Source organism: Ranitomeya variabilis, chromosome 5, assembly GCF_051348905.1.
Source record: "Ranitomeya variabilis isolate aRanVar5 chromosome 5, aRanVar5.hap1, whole genome shotgun sequence".
In the NCBI taxonomy this organism is placed as follows: Eukaryota; Metazoa; Chordata; class Amphibia; order Anura; family Dendrobatidae; genus Ranitomeya; species Ranitomeya variabilis.
The window spans coordinates 112900740-112917860 of NC_135236.1; the positions used below are offsets into that span (position 1 = coordinate 112900740).

The following is a 17121-nucleotide window of genomic DNA, read 5'->3' on the forward strand; positions in this document are numbered from 1 at the left end:
AGAATATCATGGGCATGAGTTCTATCCGTGAAAACCATGTCTAGCACTCATCCGAGATAAATGGTCCTATGCACGAGCCCTTATGGAAAAAGATACAGTATTTTCTTACCAGGGCACAGGGATCGGACGTGCAAATTATGGTGATGATGTTGCTTCTAGATGTTTGCCCTCCTCATAGAACAGACTGTATCTAGCAGTGACAATACAATACCTTACCCTTTGTAAAGTTTGTTTGAATTCTATAAAAGAAAACAAAAAACCTCCTAACTTGGGGATTTTTAAATTCGCAGGCACATGTGTCCACCTTTACCTTTCTGTAAACCCCATTAAGGTCTTCAAGTGCTCATGAAAATAATTTTTTATATCATCTAGCTAAACCTTTAACAGGCTGTAACTCACATCACAAACACTAGGTGGGAAGAATAAAAGCGGAATAGGGTCTTATCCAATGACAATAGGGTGTCGTGGAAAAGTAAGATACACTTACCTTGCTGAGTTGCTTAATGGCAACACAGGAGCGGCATGTAACGCCTGCTGCACAGATACTGGTTGAGAGGATGACCACTGGTATGAGGAAAATGTTGGGAGGTATTGATTACTCTTTGCTGAGATGAAAATCCTTAAAATCAAATCATTTATTAGAACTGGTTTACTAGTCGACGCGTTTTGAGGTCACACAGGACCTCTTCATGAGGGCAAACCTCAAATATCTTCTGACTGAGTATCGGGAAATCATAAATACTTTTTAGAGATGCTCAACTAACCTCAGGTGGTATCGAGTCCAGAAGAATGGCATGAAGGGACATACCGGTATTTTAGATTCATGCCTTCTGCATGGGTTGATGTGCACCTTCTCATTTGATATCGAAGACTTTCTGTATAGGTGATCACATTGCCTTTATATGCAATAAACATAATACTTGTGGCCAATAATTCTGTTCACCACTAAGGACCACTTATTTTACAAATGAAATTAAGCAAAATGGAGCCTGGTTATTGCATAAGAGAACAGTCTCTAAAGAGAGGAAAATGAAAGGTCGACTTCTCCAGGATTAGCTCTTTAAGCTGTTAGCTAAAATTTCATTGAGAATGTGAAATGCTGTTTATTAAACCATTTCGGAGCTGTAATTATATTTGCCAGGTACCTATTGGCCAGAAAGTTACATTACATTAGCTTGAGCTTCTGTAACAAAGTCGCAAGCTGGCTTCACCCATGCATAATACCGCAGTTATGACATGTGTATCAAATAGAGACACCATAATGGGGAAGACATGACTCGGTGTATAAGTGCAGAGTAAAATTACATTAACCGAGAGACAAATGAGTGCACACTCTGTAATTCCCTTTACGCGTAGGTGGCTTCTATCACATAGGATTTAATGGTATGGGTTTAAGTTAGAAATCCTTGTACTATGGATTTGCAAAGTTGAATAGGTTTTATTCATTGATGGAAAATACTTGACTTTTACTGTTTTGCTATCTACACATTATAATATAATCATCATTGTATTGCCAACTTAGAAACTATTCTTTGTCTTTCAGGTAACTCACTTTTATTAAACTCCTCTCTTCAACCTGACTTAACAGTGAGCAGAACATACAGTGGTCCAATTTGTTTCCAGGACCCTATGGACAAGGAAATAATGACTGAGTCTTCAATATTTAACCCTCTGACAGACATCAAGGTCAAGGTGCAAAGCTCCTTCATGGTCTCACTTGGTGTGACCGAGAGACCGGATTTTCATGGAAAGACAATTTCGGGGACCTTTCCGCATGGTAACAATAGGTGTTTTGGTACCATACACAGCAGGAATAAAACTCCTTATATTCAGAACCTGTCATCTATTTCATCCAAGCCAGAGATGAGAGTTTGTGGAATTTTTGGCCATCAAGGAGGACGACTGGTTATGCCAAATACAGGTCTGTTTCAATCATAATAACAAATACAGTAGTTTTAAGCAAAGAAATACTTTTATTAAATGTGAGATAAAATATTTAATGAACCGAAAGCCATAAAAGATGATAAAAACCAGAGTATTGGCAACAGAGCAGTTGAAATAGCAATGTAAAATAGGGGTAAAAGATGTAAATGTATTGAATGTCAAATAATAGAAACAGTGGTCAGAAAATACATTGTATAAAAACATACATGCACCCACTCATATGTATGTAGCAAAAAAGCTTTTACCCATAATGTGTTGCACAGTGCAAGAATATCGCAGAAGTGCATTCCCAAATGTATGTTTCGATCTCGCTTCTTCAGAGGGTATCTTGTTTGATGTACTAATCAATATTTTAGCAATTAAGAGTACCAAATAATTTTGTATCACTCAGTATAAATCATCATTACTTGTGACCATTTACTTAAATGGTTTTTCAGGGTTTAGCTATTGATGGTTTACCCTGTGGATAGGCCAACAATATTTTATTTGAGGGCGCCCAAGACCAAGTGGCTGTTTCCAGCTCCAAGAGAGATCAGATCAAAACTGAAGTGCACAGCTCGATTTACTGTGTACTGTGTAATAGCCATTTCCGCGTACTGCAGCTCAGCACCTTTTAATTCTCATTTGCGCTAAGCCCCCTTAAAGAAGTTGCCCACTTTGATAATCCTTATTTGTTAGAAGATGCCATTGAAAAGAATTTGTCTCCATGCTGGGAGTCCAATCAGATAAGGAACAGGCACAGGGCAAGAACAAAATATTGGCCCTCAACAGTCCAATAGCTCATCGTAATGTGCAATTCCACCTACCTTGGAAGTGGAAATGGCGCCTTATCTCTTGGTCACTTATGCAGCTGCACAGGTTGGACCAGTGTTATGTCTACCCTTCAATCAGATGTAATCTGTCAGAAAAGCCAAAGTAATTCCCTTGCTGTGTGACAGAGGAAATTAAGCATAACACAGTGCCAAATCAAATCACTAGGCATTTTGTGTAATACAGGACATGTCCTCCAGGGAGAGAGAAGCTTTTGAAATATTGCGTAACTCTGGCAGAGAAATGGGTAACCTAAGCAGAGGACCACCTTTGTTAACACAAAATTCTCTGATAGAGTATATGAGAAACATTTTTCTAATTACCCCTGTAATCGCTTCCCGACATTGGAAGTTCTAATTCATTGAGGTCCTAATGCAGCTTCAGGAGCTGAGCCTGCATCATACTGGGAGTTTGACATTTCAGAATTTTTTTGTTGATAGTTAAATATATATATTTTTTTTAACAAGTTTGATATCGCCGTAATTGTACTGATCTGCTGACAGAGTCACTTTAAAACTCCTGGGTCCAAATGTAAAATCTGCAGCAGGTCTGAGAACCCACTGTTCTCTTCACATCCCATACGGTTTTGCTGTTTGTCAGCACTCCATTGAAATGAATGGAAATTTGTGAAAATTGACTTTCTAGGTTATATATTATATTATCATTAAGATCAATAACAATTTCCTTTCTTCCAGTTCCTGTACCTGCAGAATACAAGGTGATAATTATAACATGTCTGAGAAAATTCTTTTAACCCTAAGGCCACGTTCACACACTCAGCATTTAGTCAGTATTTTACCTCCGCATTTGTAAGTCAAAACCAAGAGTGGCTGAAAAATAGTGACGTGCTTGTAATATACTTTTCCTCTGATTGTTCCACTCCTGGTTTTGGATTACAAATACTGAAGTAAAAAACTGACCAAATACTGAACACGTGCACGTGGCCTTTGGGTATGTGCACACGGCAGGCAGGTTCTGATGGGAATGCAGCTGAAAAAGCCCTGCACAACATGAACATAATGTACTGCAATGTAAAAACGACATTACGGTTCACATGTGATCTTTTGCTACTTCTTTCAACCACTTCAGGGTTCGCAAACCGTAAAGCGGTTAGAGGAAGTAACAGTTTAATTCCTCTGAATGAAGACGCCCCCTCTTTATAGTTGAAAGTACAGGGAGAAGACGCCAACAGCGGAGAAGCTCCAAAAGAACGCCAGCAAAGCCGCCTCTGTAAAAAGATCATGAGCTATCTTTTGAAGCAGATTTGACTAGTGAAACCTCAGCGGCTCCACCGTCAGAATAAAGTCATTGTATGCACAGACCCTGGGGTATATTCATATGGGAGAAATTTGTTTGGAGTTGTCCATTCAGATTAAAGTGCAGAATATACACTGGCCCATTTGAGAATCGTATCAAATAGGGCCAGAAACACTCTTTTTGAGACCTCGGTCACTTTCTAGGCTGTAGTTTTGATAATCATGCTAAAGCACTATTTCATCTCCTGCAGCTCTACTAGTTGTCTCAGTTCTGAGATCCTGCAATATTCAGAAGCTCCTGCTGTCCCCGTCCCATAAGTTGGTAACTATCTGCCTATGTCCAAAGTAAGAAGAAAGCTTCCAATCAGTGATGTTGGTGGGGTTCTACAAAGATCATTATTGAGAGGACTAGTAGATCTAGAGTAGATAAAACAGTGAATCTGACAAAACTACAGCAAGAAGCCCAGCAAGCAGCGTATTGCTGGAATCTCTATCTATACTACATGCTGTCTTCAGATTAAGAGGTATAGACCTAGTGATGGACGAATGCCCATTAACCACCCAAGAATAGTGATTGGACTGGGGGTCTGTATGAAAATGATGTGTAACATGGCGTGACCTTTTGCACATGGTATAAAAAACAGCATGATTTAATTGCATGATTACTGTATGTCATTTTTTTGTAACATTATCATATTAAAGGTGTTGTCCACCTTGACCATTTTCAATGTTCGCATAATCATGGGCCTCTTTTAAATACAAAGTAGTAAACAATCCCTTTAGATAAATGTTAAAAGCCATGTCCACTTCATCACACGTCTGTTTTTTAGGTCAACAAATTCAAATCTTCTGTATAGTGTGATATTCTGCTGTTTTGAGTTTGCTGAATTCTGCGTAGGTTTCCTCCAGGTTCTCCGGTTTCCTCCCACACTCAAAAGTCATGCCGATAGGGAATCTAGATTGTGAACCCCAATGGGGATGGAGATGATGATGATGTCTGTAGAGCGCTATGGATTTAACGGCACTATAAAGTAAACAAAATATATAATAATAATAATAATAATAATAATAATAATAATAATAAAAAAGGTAAAATAAACTCACTGAGAAATTGTAGCATAGAACTCATGTTCTGACTGAATTGCTTTTTGTCAGTACAGGTGTGATCTGTGACACATCGCATAAATAAGTTAGGACCTGTTAGGAGCTGCATCTTGTTTATCAGCTAAAACAGTGAATAATTTACAAGAAATACTAGTAGGGTGGTGTCCCAAAATAGACATCCTTTCTACGCACAGATACTTTACATGGATGATCATGTACCTTGTCAAGAGGGCAAGCGGCTCAAAGTGTTAGATCCTGTGGCATCACTGCACAAGAGTAATCAGTACAGTTACTGTATATAGGGTGAAAAGCACAGTGATATAACCATACCGGCAAAATAAAAATAATAAAGTCACAATACAGAGATAATTAACACAGAGATGACCTATCATAGGAGAAAACACAAAATAGTGTCACAGTAGAGGGAAAGGAAGCAATGTCAGGCCGCAGTGATAGTAAGCAGTGTTGTCAGAGTTTGGTGAAAATAAGACTTTTCATCAAACTTTACTTGTTGAGCTGCAATGCCGGCTGCGGAGCAGAATAAAACGCTTTTGTGTTTTTAATTTCTCCCCTCCATTGCAAAGATATTAGCAATGATAGGATTTGGCACGTAATGAGTTAACTTTTGTTCAGCAAAGGGGGTGTTTTTACTGGGGGAGTGTACTTCTCCCTGTATAACTTGCTATCTGATAGTACACACTTGGACTTAACAAAAGTTAACTCATTAGGTGCCAAATATTTGATTGCTAACATCTCCGCAATGGAAAGGCGAAATTAAAAACAAACACAAAATTTTTATTCCACCCTGCGGCCACTATTACATCCTGAGTCCAATTCCAAAAATTTGGTGCAAAGTCATAGTATAGGTATAATAAATACAGTAATGTTACAGTATTAGGATGAAGGCCACAGAGATGTCATAGAACAGGGATAATAAACACAGTAATGTGACAGGACAGGGATAATAAACACAGAGATGTCACAGGACAGCGATAATAAACAGTGATGTCACAGTACAGGGATAATAAACAGTGATGTCACAGGACAGGGATAATAAACAGTGATGTCACAGGACAGGGATAATAAACACAGTGATGTCACAGGACAGGATAATAAACACAGTGATGTCACAGGTCAGGGATAATGAACACAGTGATGTCACAGGACAGGGATAATAAACACAGTGATGTCACAGTACAGGGATAATAAACACAGTGATGTCACCAGACAGGGATAATAAACACAGTGATGTCACAGGACTGGGATAATAAACACAGTGATGTCACAGGACAGGAAAAATAAAAACAGTGATGTCACAACACAGGATATTAAACACAATGATGTCACAGAACAGGGATAATAAACACAGTGATGTCACAGGACAGGGATAATAAACACAGTGATGTCACAGGACAGGGATAATAAACACAGTGATGTCACAGGACAGGAAAAATAAAAACAGTGATGTCACAACACAGGATATTAAACACAATGATGTCACAGAACAGGGATAATAAACACAGTGATGTCACAGTACAAGCATAATAAACGCAGTAATGTCACAGTACAGGGATAATAAACAGTGATGTCACAGTACAGAGATAATAAACACAGTGATGTCACAGTACATGGATAATAAACGCAGTGATGTGACAGGACAGGGATAATAAACAGAGTGATGTCACAGTACAGGGATAATAAACACAGTGATGTCACAGTACAGGGAAAATAAACGCAGTGATGTGACAGGGCAGGGATAATAAGCACAGTGATGTCACAGGACAGGGATAATAAACACAGTGATGTCACAGGGCAGGGATAATAAACACAGTGATGTCACAGGACAGGGATAATAAACACAGTGATGTCACAGGACAGGGATAATAAACACAGTGATGTCACAGGACAGGGATAATAAACACAGTGATGTCTGTAGTGAATTCTGTTCTCGAACTCCCTCCGGTGGTTATGAATGGTACTTCGGTGAGTTCTGTCCATGGACTCCCTCTGGTGGCTGTGAGTGGAGCTGCTGGCTCTGAGGTTCCTTCCTCAGCTGACTTCGTTTATTTCTAGGTTGCTGCTGTATTTAACTCCACTTAGATCGTTACTTGATGCCAGCTGTCAATGTTCTAGTACTGGTTCAGCTCTCTCTTGGATCTTTCAGATGACCTGTCTACTCCAGCAAAAGCTAAGTCCCTGCTAGCTTATTTGTTTACCACTGTTTTTCTTGTCCAGCTTGCTATTATGATTTTGCCCGGCTAGCTGGAAGCTCTGGGATGCAGAGTGGCACCTCCACGCCGTGAGTCGGTGCGGGGGTCTCTTTTGCACACTCTGCGTGGTTTTTTGGTAGTTTTTTATGCTGACCGCAAAGATACCTTTTCTATCCTCAGTCTGTTTAGTTAAGTCTGGCCTCCTTTGCTGAAACCTATTTCATTTCTGTGTTTGTGACTTCCATCTTAACTCACAGTCAATATTTGAGAGGGGGGCTGCTTATTTCTTTGGGGAATTTCTCTGAGGCAAGTTAGGCTTTATTTTCTATCTTTAGGGGTAGTTAGCTCTTAGGCTGTGAAGAGGCGTCTAGGCAGAGTCAGGTACGCTCCACGGCTATTTCTAGTTGTTGGTGATAGGATTAGGGGTTGCGGTCAGCAGAGCTCCCACTTCCCAGAGCTTGTCCTGTATTTCTAGTTTGCTCATCAGGTCATTCCTAGTGCTCCTAACCACCAGGTCATCATAACAGTACAGCTGGCCAGTAAAGTGTTAATGCATCTCAATAGAGGGATAAGAGAAGTTCTGAGACCATTTTTTTTTTTCCTCTGCAGCGTGTTTTGTTTTTTTTTTCCCCTAAATCTCTGGGTGGTTCAGGACACAGGTGTAGATATGGACATTCAAGGTCTGTCCTCTTGTGTGGATCAACTCACTACAAGGCATTCAAGATTATGTAGTTCAGAACCCGATGTTAGAACCCAGAATTCCAATTCCTGATTTGTTTTCTGGGGATAGATCTAAGTTCCTGAATTTCAAAAATAATTGTAGACTGTTTTTTGCTTTGAAACCCCGCTCCTCTAGTGACCCCATTCAGCAAGTAAAAATCATTATTTCTTTGCTACGTGGCGACCCTCAAGACTGGGCATTTTCCCTTGTGCCAGGAGATCCTGCATTGCGTAATGTAGATGCGTTTTCTCTGGCGCTTGGGTTGCTTTATGATGAACCAGATTCAGTGGATCAGGCAGAGAAAATCTTGCTGGCTTTGTGTCAGGGTCAGGATGAAGCGGAGGTATATTGTTAGAAGTTTAGAAAGTGGTCTGTGCTTACTCAGTGGAATGAGTGTGCCCTGGCGGCAGTTTTCAGAAAGGGTCTTTCTGAAGCCCTTAAGGATGTTATGGTGGGATTCCCCACGCCTGCTGGTCTGAATGAGTCTATGTCCTTGGCCATTCAGATCGATCGACGCTTACGTGAGCGCAAAACTGTGCACCATATGGCGGTATCTTCTGAGCAGAGGCCTGAGCCTATGCAATGTGATAGGACCTTGACCAGAGCTGAACGGCAAGAATACAGACGTCAGAATGGGCTGTGTTTTTACTGTGGTGACTCCACTCATGCTATCTCTGATTGTCCTAAACGCACTAAGCGGTTCGCTAGGTCTGCCACCATTGGTACGGTACAGCCAAAATTTCCTTTGTACGTTACTCTGATCTGCTCTTTGTCGTCCTATTCTGTTATGGCATTTGTGGATTCAGGCGCTGCCCTGAATTTGATGGACTTGGAGTTTGCCAGGCGCTGTGTTTTTTTCTTGGAGCCTTTACAGTATCCTATTCCATTGAGAGGAATTGATGCTACGCCTTTGGCCAAGAATAAGCCTCAGTACTGGACTCAATTGACCATGTGCATGGCTTCTGCACATCAGGAGGATATTCTCTTTTTGGTGTTGCATAATCTGCATGATGTGGTCGTTTTGGGTTTGCCATGGCTACAGGTCCATAATCCAGTATTGGATTGGAAATCAATGTCTGTATCCAGTTGGGGTTGTCAAGGGGTACATGGGGATGTCCCATTGTTGTCAATTTCGTCTTCCCATCCTTCTGAAGTCCCTGAGTTCTTGTCAGATTACCGGGATGTATTTGATGAGCCCAAATCCAGTGCCCTACCTCCTCATAGGGATTGCGATTGTGCTATTAATTTGATTCCTGGTAGTAAGTTTCTGAAGGGCCGACTGTTCAATTTATCTGTGCCAGAACACGCCGCTATGCGGAGTTATGTAAAGGAGTCCTTGGAGAAAGGGCATATTCGCCCGTCATCGTCACCGTTGGGAGCAGGGTTTTTTTTGTGGCCAAGAAGGATGGTTCTCTGAGACCTTGTATAGATTACCGCCTTCTCAATAAAATCACCGTCAAATTTAAGTACCCCTTGCCGTTACTGTCTGATTTGTTTGCTCGGATTAAAGGGGCTAGCTGGTTCACCAAGATAGATCTTCGAGGGGCGTATAATCTTGTGCGTATTAAACAGGGCGACGAATGGGAAACAGCATTTAATACGCCCGAGGGCCATTTTGAGTACCTGGTGATGCCATTCGGACTTTCTAATGCTCCATCTGTGTTTCAGTCCTTTATGCATGACATCTTCCGAAAGTACGTGGATAGATTCATGATTGTATATTTGGATGATATTTTGTTTTTTTTCGGACGATTGGGAGTCTCATGTGAAGCAGGTCAGAATGGTGTTCCAGGTCCTTCGTGCTAATTCCTTGTTTGTGAAGGGGTCTAAATGTCTCTTTGGAGTTCAGAAGGTTTAATTTTGGGGCTTCATTTTTTCCCCTTCTACTATCGAGATGGACCCTGTTAAAGTTCAGGCCATTTATGATTGGACTCAGCCTACTTCTGTGAAGAGCCTTCAGAAATTCCTGGGCTTTGCTAATTTTTACCGTCGCTTCATTGCTAATTTTTCTAGTGTTGTTAAACCATTGACTGATTTAACCAAGAAAGGTGCGGATGTGTTCAATTGGTCCTCTGCGGCTGTTGAGGCTTTTCAGGAGTTGAAGCATCGTTTTTCTTCTGCCCCTGTGTTGTGTCAGCCAGATGTTTCGCTCCCGTTTCAGGTCGAGGTGGATGCTTCTGAGATTGGAGCAGGGGCTGTTCTATCTCAAAGAAGTTCTGATGGCTCGGTGATGAAACCATGTGCTTTCTTTTCTAGAAAGTTTTCGCCTGCTGAGCGCAATTATGATGTGGGCAATCGAGAGTTGTTGGCCATGAAGTGGGCGTTTGAGGAGTGGCGACATTGGCTTGAAGGAGCCAAGCATCGCTTGGTGGTCTTGACGGATCACATGAATCTGACTTATCTCGAGTCTGCCAAGTGGTTGAATCCTAGACAGGCTCGATGGTCGCTGTTTATCTTCCGCTTCGATTTTGTGGCTTCGTACCTTCCGGGCTCTAAGAATGTGAAGGCTGATGCCCTTTCAAGGAGTTTTGTGCCTGATTCTCCGGGAGTTCCTGAGTCGGCTGGTATTCTCAAAGAGGGGGTAATTTTGTCTGCCATCTCCCCTGATTTGCAGCGGGTGCTGCAGGAGTTTCAGGCTGATAGACCTGACCGTTGCCCAGCGGAGAGACTGTTTGTACCTGATAGATGGACTAGTAGAGTTATCTCTGAGGTTCATTGTTCTGTGTTGGCTGGTCATCCTGGAATCTTTGGTACCAGGGATTTGGTGGCTAGATCCTTTTGGTGGCCTTCCTTGTCACGGGATGTGCGTTCTTTTGTGCAGTCCTGTGGGACTTGTGCTCGGGCTAAGCCCTGCTGTTCTCGTGCCAGTGGGTTGCTTTTGCCCTTGCCGGTCCCGAAAAGGCCCTGGACGCATATTTCCATGGATTTTATTTCAGATCTCCCTGTCTCTCAAAGGATGTCGGTTATCTGGGTGGTTTGTGATCGCTTTTCTAAAATGGTCTATTTGGTACCTTTGCCTAAATTGCCTTCCTCCTCTGATTTGGTTCCATTGTTTTTCCAGCACGTGGTTCGTTTGCATGGCATTCCGGAGAACATCGTGTCGGACAGAGGTTCCCAGTTTGTTTCGAGGTTTTCGCGGTCCTTTTGTGCTAAGATGGGCATTGATTAGTCTTTTTCTTCAGCTTTCCATCCTCAGACAAATGGCCAAACCGAATGAACCAATTAGACTTTGGAGACATATCTGAGATGCTTTGTTTCTGCTGATCAGGATGATTGGGTGTCCTTCTTGCCTTTGGCTGAGTTCGCCCTTAATAATCGGGCCAGCTCGGCCACTTTGGTTTCGCCTTTTTTCTGTAATTCTGGTTTCCACCCTCGTTTTTCTTCAGGACAGGTTGAGCCTTCTGACTGTCCTGGTGTGGATTCTGTGGTGGACAGGTTGCAGCAGATTTGGACTCATGTGGTGGACAATTTGACATTGTCCCAGGAGAAGGCTCAGCGTTTCGCTAACCGCCGTCGCTGTGTTGGTCCCCGACTTCGTGTTGGGGATTTGGTTTGGTTATCGTCTCGTTATGTTCCTATGAAGGTTTTGTCTCCTAAGTTTAAGCCTCGTTTCATTGGTCCTTATAAGATTTTGGAAACTCTTAATCCTGTGTCATTTCGTTTCGACCTTCCAGCTTCTTTCGCCATCCATAATGTGTTCCATAGGTCGTTGTTGCGGAGATATGTGGCTCCTATGGTTCCCTCCGTCGACCCTCCTGCCCCGGTGTTGGTTGAGGGGGAGTTGGAGTATGTGGTGGAGAAGATTTTGGATTCTCGTATTTCGAGACGGAAACTTCAGTACCTAGTCAAGTGGAAAGGTTATGGTCAGGAGGATAATTCCTGGGTGGTTGCCTCTGATGTTCATGCTGCCGATCTTGTTCGTGCCTTTCATTTGGCTCGTCCTGATCGGCCTGGGGGCTCTGGTGAGGGTTCGGTGACCCCTCCTCAAGGGGGGGTACTGTTGTGAATTCTGTTCTCGAACTCCCTCCGGTGGTTATGAATGGTACTTCGGTGAGTTCTGTCCATGGACTCCCTCTGGTGGCTGTGAGTGGAGCTGCTGGCTCTGAGGTTCCTTCCTCAGCTGACTTCATTTAGTTCTAGGCTGCTGCTCTATTTAACTCCACTTAGATCATTACTTGATGCCAGCTGTCAATGTTCTAGTACTGGTTCAGTTCTCTCTTGGATCTTTCAGATGACCTGTCTACTCCAGCAAAAGCTAAGTCCCTGCTAGCTTATTTGTTTACCACTGTTTTTCTTGTCCAGCTTGCTATTATGATTTTGCCCAGCTAGCTGGAAGCCCTGGGATGCAGAGTGGCACCTCCACGCCGTGAGTCGGTGCGGGGGTCTCTTTTGCACACTCTGCGTGGTTTTTTGGTAGTTTTTTATGCTGACCGCAAAGATACCTTTTCTATCCTCAGTCTGTTTAGTTAAGTCTGGCCTCCTTTGCTGAAACCTATTTCATTCCTGTGTTTGTGACTTCCATCTTAACTCACAGTCAATATTTGTGGGGGCTGCTTATTTCTTTGGGGAATTTCTCTGAGGCAAGTTAGGCTTTGTTTTCTATCTTTAGGGGTAGTTAGCTCTTAGGCAGTGAAGAGGCGTCTAGGCAGAGTCAGGTACGCTCCACGGCTATTTCTAGTTGTTGGTGATATGATTAGGGGTTGCGGTCAGCAGAGCTCCCACTTCCCAGAGCTTGTCCTGTATTTCTAGTTTGCTCATCAGGTCATTTCTAGTGCTCCTAACCACCAGGTCATCATGACAGATGTCACAGTACAGGGATAATAAACACAGTGATGTCATAGGACAGGGATAATAAACAAAGTGACATTACACTTCTTTAACTACGTAAATAGTAAGAAACTAATAAATGAAAGTAGTGGCCCCCTTAAAAATAGTCTGGGGGAAATAGTGGATGAGGATGTGGAAAAAACCAATATGCTAAATGAATTTTTACACAAAAAAATCCCATGTCAGACAATACGATCAGTGATAACAAAAATTCCCCATTAAATGTCACCTGCTTAACCCAGCAGGAAGTACGGCGGTGTCTAAAAATCACTAAAATTGACAAATCTCCGGGCCCGGATGGGATACACCCCCGAGTACTGCAGGAATTAAGTACAGTCAGTGATAGACCATTATTTTTAATCTTTAAAGACTCCATAATAACAGGGTCTGTACCACAGGAGTGGCGTATAGCAAATGTGGTGCCAATATTCAAAAAGGGGACAAAAACTGAACTCAGAAATTATAGGCCAGTAAGCTTAACCTCTACAGTGGGTAAAATCCTGGAGGGCATTCTAAGGGATGCTATACTGGAGTATCTGAAGAGGAATAACCTCATGACCCAGTATCAACACGGGTTTACTAGGGACCGTTCATGTCAGACTAATCTCATCAATTTCTATGAAGAGGTAAGTTACGGACTGGACCAAGGGAACCCAGTGGACGTAGTATAAATGGACTTTTCAAAAGCTTTTGACACGGTGCTACACAAAGGTTGATGCATAAAATGAGAATAATGGGGATAGGGGAAAATATGTGTAAGTGGGTTGAGAGCTGGCTCAGGGATAGGAAACAAAGGGTGGTTATAAATGGAGCACACTCGGACTGGGTCGCGGTTAGCAGTGGGGTACCACAGGGGTCAGTATTGGGCCCTCTTTTTAAAATATTTATTAATGATCTTGTAGGGGGCATTCAGAGTAGAATTTCAATATTTGCAGATGACACTAAACTCTGCAACTCTGCAGGGTAATCAATACAGAGGAGGACAATTTTATATTACAGGATGATTTATGTAAACTAGAAGCTTGGGCTGATAAATGGCAAATGAGCTTTAATGGGGATAAATGTAAGGTCATGAACTTGGGTAGAAGTAATAAGATGTATAACTATGTGCTTAATTCTAAAACTCTGGGCAAAACCGTCAATGAAAAAGACCTGGGAGTATGGGTGGATGACAAACTCACATTTAGTGGCCAGTGTCAGGCAGCTGCTACAAAGGGAAATAAAGTAATGGGATGCATTAACTCCTTCATGACCTTGAGATTTTCCTTTTTCCATGTTCGTTTTTTGCTCCCCTCCTTCCCAGAGCCATAACTTTTTTATTTTTCCGTCAATATGGCCATGTGAGGGCTTATTTTTTGCGAAACAAGTTTTACTTTTGAACGAGATCATTGGTTTTAGCATGTCGTGTACTAGTAAATGGGAAAAAAATTCCAAGTGCGGTGAAATTGCAAAAAAAGTGCAATCCCACACTTGTTTTTTGTTTGGCTTTTTTGCTAGGTTCACTAAATGCTAAAACTGACCTGCCTTTGTGATTTTCCAGGTCAGTACGAGTTCACGGACACCTAACATGACTAGGTTATTTTTTATCTAAGTGGTGAAAAAAAATTCCAAACTTTGCTAAAAAAAAAAAAAAAAAAAAAAAAATTGCGCCATTTTCCGATACCCGTAGCGTCTTAATTTTTCATGGTCTGGGGTCGGTTGAGGGCTTATTTTTTGCGTGCCGAGCTGGCGTTTTTAATGATACCATCTTGGTTAAGATACGTTCTTTTGATCACCCGTTGTTGCATTTTAATGCAATGTCGCGGTGACCAAAAAACGTAATTCTGGCGTTTCGAATTTTTTTCTCGCTACGCTGTTTATCGATCAGGTTAATGCTTTTTTCTATTGATAGATCGGGTGATTCTGAATGCGGCGATACCAAATATGTGTAGGTTTGATTTTTTTTATTGATTTATTTTGAATGGGGCGAAAGGGGGGTGATTTCAACTTTTATATTTTTTTTGTTTTTTTCACATTTTTTTTAACTTTTTTTTTTACTTTTGCCATGCTTCAATAGCCTCCATGGGAGGCTAGAATCTGGCACAACGCGATCGGCTCTGCAGCAGAAATGCAGGTGTGCTATGAGCGCTGACCACAGGGTGGCGCTCACAGCTACCGGGGATCAGTAACCATAGAGGTCTCAAGGACCTCTATGGTTACTCTGCTGAAGCATCGCTGACCCCCGATCATGTGACGGGGGTCAGCGATGCGCTCATTTCCAGCCGCCCGGCCGGAAGCGCCGGTTAAATGCCGCTGTCTGCATTTGACAGCGGCATTTAACTAGTTAATAGTGGCGGGTGAATCGCAATTTCACCCGATGCTATTGCGGGCACATGTCAGCTGTTCAAAACAGGGGGTTCTGACCTCGGACGTACTATCCCGTCCGAGGTCAGAAAGGGGTTAAAAGAGGCATAGATGCTCATGAGGAGAACATAATTTTACCTCTATACAAGTCACTAGTGCGACCACACTTAGAATACTGTGTACAGTTCTGGTCTCCGGTGTATAAGAAAGACATAGCTGAACTAGAGCGGGTGCAGAGAAGAGCGACCAAGGTTATTAGAGGACTGGGGGGTCTGCAATACCAAGATAGGTAATTACACGTGCGGCTATTTAGTTTGGAAAAACAGAGGCTAAGGGGTGATCTTATGTTATTGTATAAATATATGAGGGGACAGTACAAAGACCTTTCTGATGATCTTTTTAATCGTAGACCGGTGACAGGGACAGGGGGGCATCCTCTACGTCTGGAGGAAAGAAGGTTTAATCATAATAACAGACGCGGATTCTTTACTGTAAGAGCAGTGAGAATATGGAACTCTCTGCCGTATAATGCTGTAATGAGTGATTCATTACTTAAATTTAAGAGGGGACTGGATGCCTTTCTTGAAAAGTATAATGTTACAGGTTATATATACACTAGATTCCTTGTTAGGGTGTTGATCCAGGGAACTAGTCTGACTGCCGTATGAGGAGTCGGGAAGGAATTGTTTTCCCCAATGTGGAGCTTAACCCCTTAACGACCGCCGGTACGCCTTTTAAAGGCGGCAGTTAAGGGTACTTAAACGGCGCTGTGGAAAAAGTGAATAGTGCCCCCCAGAGTCAAATTTTCTCTGGGGTCTCGGTTGCTGGGGGTAGCCAAGACCCCAGAGAACATGATTCGGGGGTTTTTTTACCGACCCCCGAGTTGCGATCGCCGGTAATTAACCGTTTACCGGCGATCGCAAATAAAAAAACAAACAAACACAATTTCCCTTTTAATTTCTCTGTCCTCCGATGTGATCGCACATCAGAGGACAGAGAAATGGGGTCCCCGATAGCCCCCCGATACTCACCTGTCTCCCCCGGTGATCCTCGTGGCTCCCCATGGGCGCCGCCATCTTTTTCCAGCAAAAAAATGGCGGGCGCATGCGCAGTGCGCCCGCCGGCCGGCACCCGGAGGATCTTTGGAGTCTCGGCTGCCGGGGGTAGCCGGGACCCCAAAGAACATGATCAGGGATGGTTTTTACGACCCCTGTTTTGCGATCGCCGGTAATTAACCCCTTCATGACCCAGCCTATTTTGGCCTTAATGACCTTGCCATTTTTTGCAATTCTGACCAGTGTCCCTTTATGAGGTAATAACTCAGGAACGCTTCAACGGATCCTTGCGGTTCTGAGATTTTTTTTTCGTGACATATTGGGCTTCATGATAGTGGTAAATTTAGGTCGATAATTTCTGAGTTTATTTGTGAAAAAAAACAGAAATTTGGCGAAAAATTTGAAAATTTTGCAATTTTCACATTTTGAATTTTTATTCTGTTAAACCAGAGAGTTATGTGACACAAAATAGTCAATAAATAACATTTCCCACATGTCTACTTTACATCAGCACAATTTTGGAAACAAATTTTTTTTTTGCTAGGAAGTTATAAGGGTTAAAATTTGACCAGTGATTTCTCATTTTTACAACAAAATTTACAAAACCATTTTTTTTAGGGACCACCTCACATTTGAAGTCAGTTTTAGGGTTCTATATGGCTGAAAATACCCAAAAGTGACACCATTCTAAAAACTGCACCCCTCAAGGTGCTCAAAACCACATTCAAGAAGTTTATTAACCCTTCAGGTGTTTCACAGCAGCAGAAGCAACATGGAGGGGAAAAATTAACATTTAACTTTTTAGTCACAAAAATGATTTTTCGCAACAATTTTTTTATTTTACCAAGGGT

At 42.2% G+C, this 17121-nt stretch overlaps 1 protein-coding gene and 1 long non-coding RNA gene across 9 annotated transcripts in view; one reads left to right on the top strand and one right to left on the bottom strand.

The window, feature by feature from the left end:
• UNC5D (unc-5 netrin receptor D) overlaps positions 1 to 17121 on the top strand; it is a 930366-nt gene that overhangs the window by 722283 nt on the left and 190962 nt on the right. For all 8 annotated transcript variants that reach the window (XM_077263128.1, XM_077263129.1, XM_077263131.1 and 5 more), the window contains one exon: positions 1544 to 1921. In XM_077263128.1, the coding sequence (XP_077119243.1) occupies positions 1544 to 1921 (378 nt within the window). The remainder of the gene's footprint in view (positions 1 to 1543; positions 1922 to 17121) is intronic.
• Positions 4176 to 5381, bottom strand: LOC143775241 (uncharacterized). The gene is made up of 3 exons (XR_013215603.1): positions 5334 to 5381; positions 5115 to 5177; positions 4176 to 5017 (listed from the first exon to the last, which is right to left on the bottom strand). It is a non-coding gene; the product is annotated as an uncharacterized LOC143775241 (long non-coding RNA).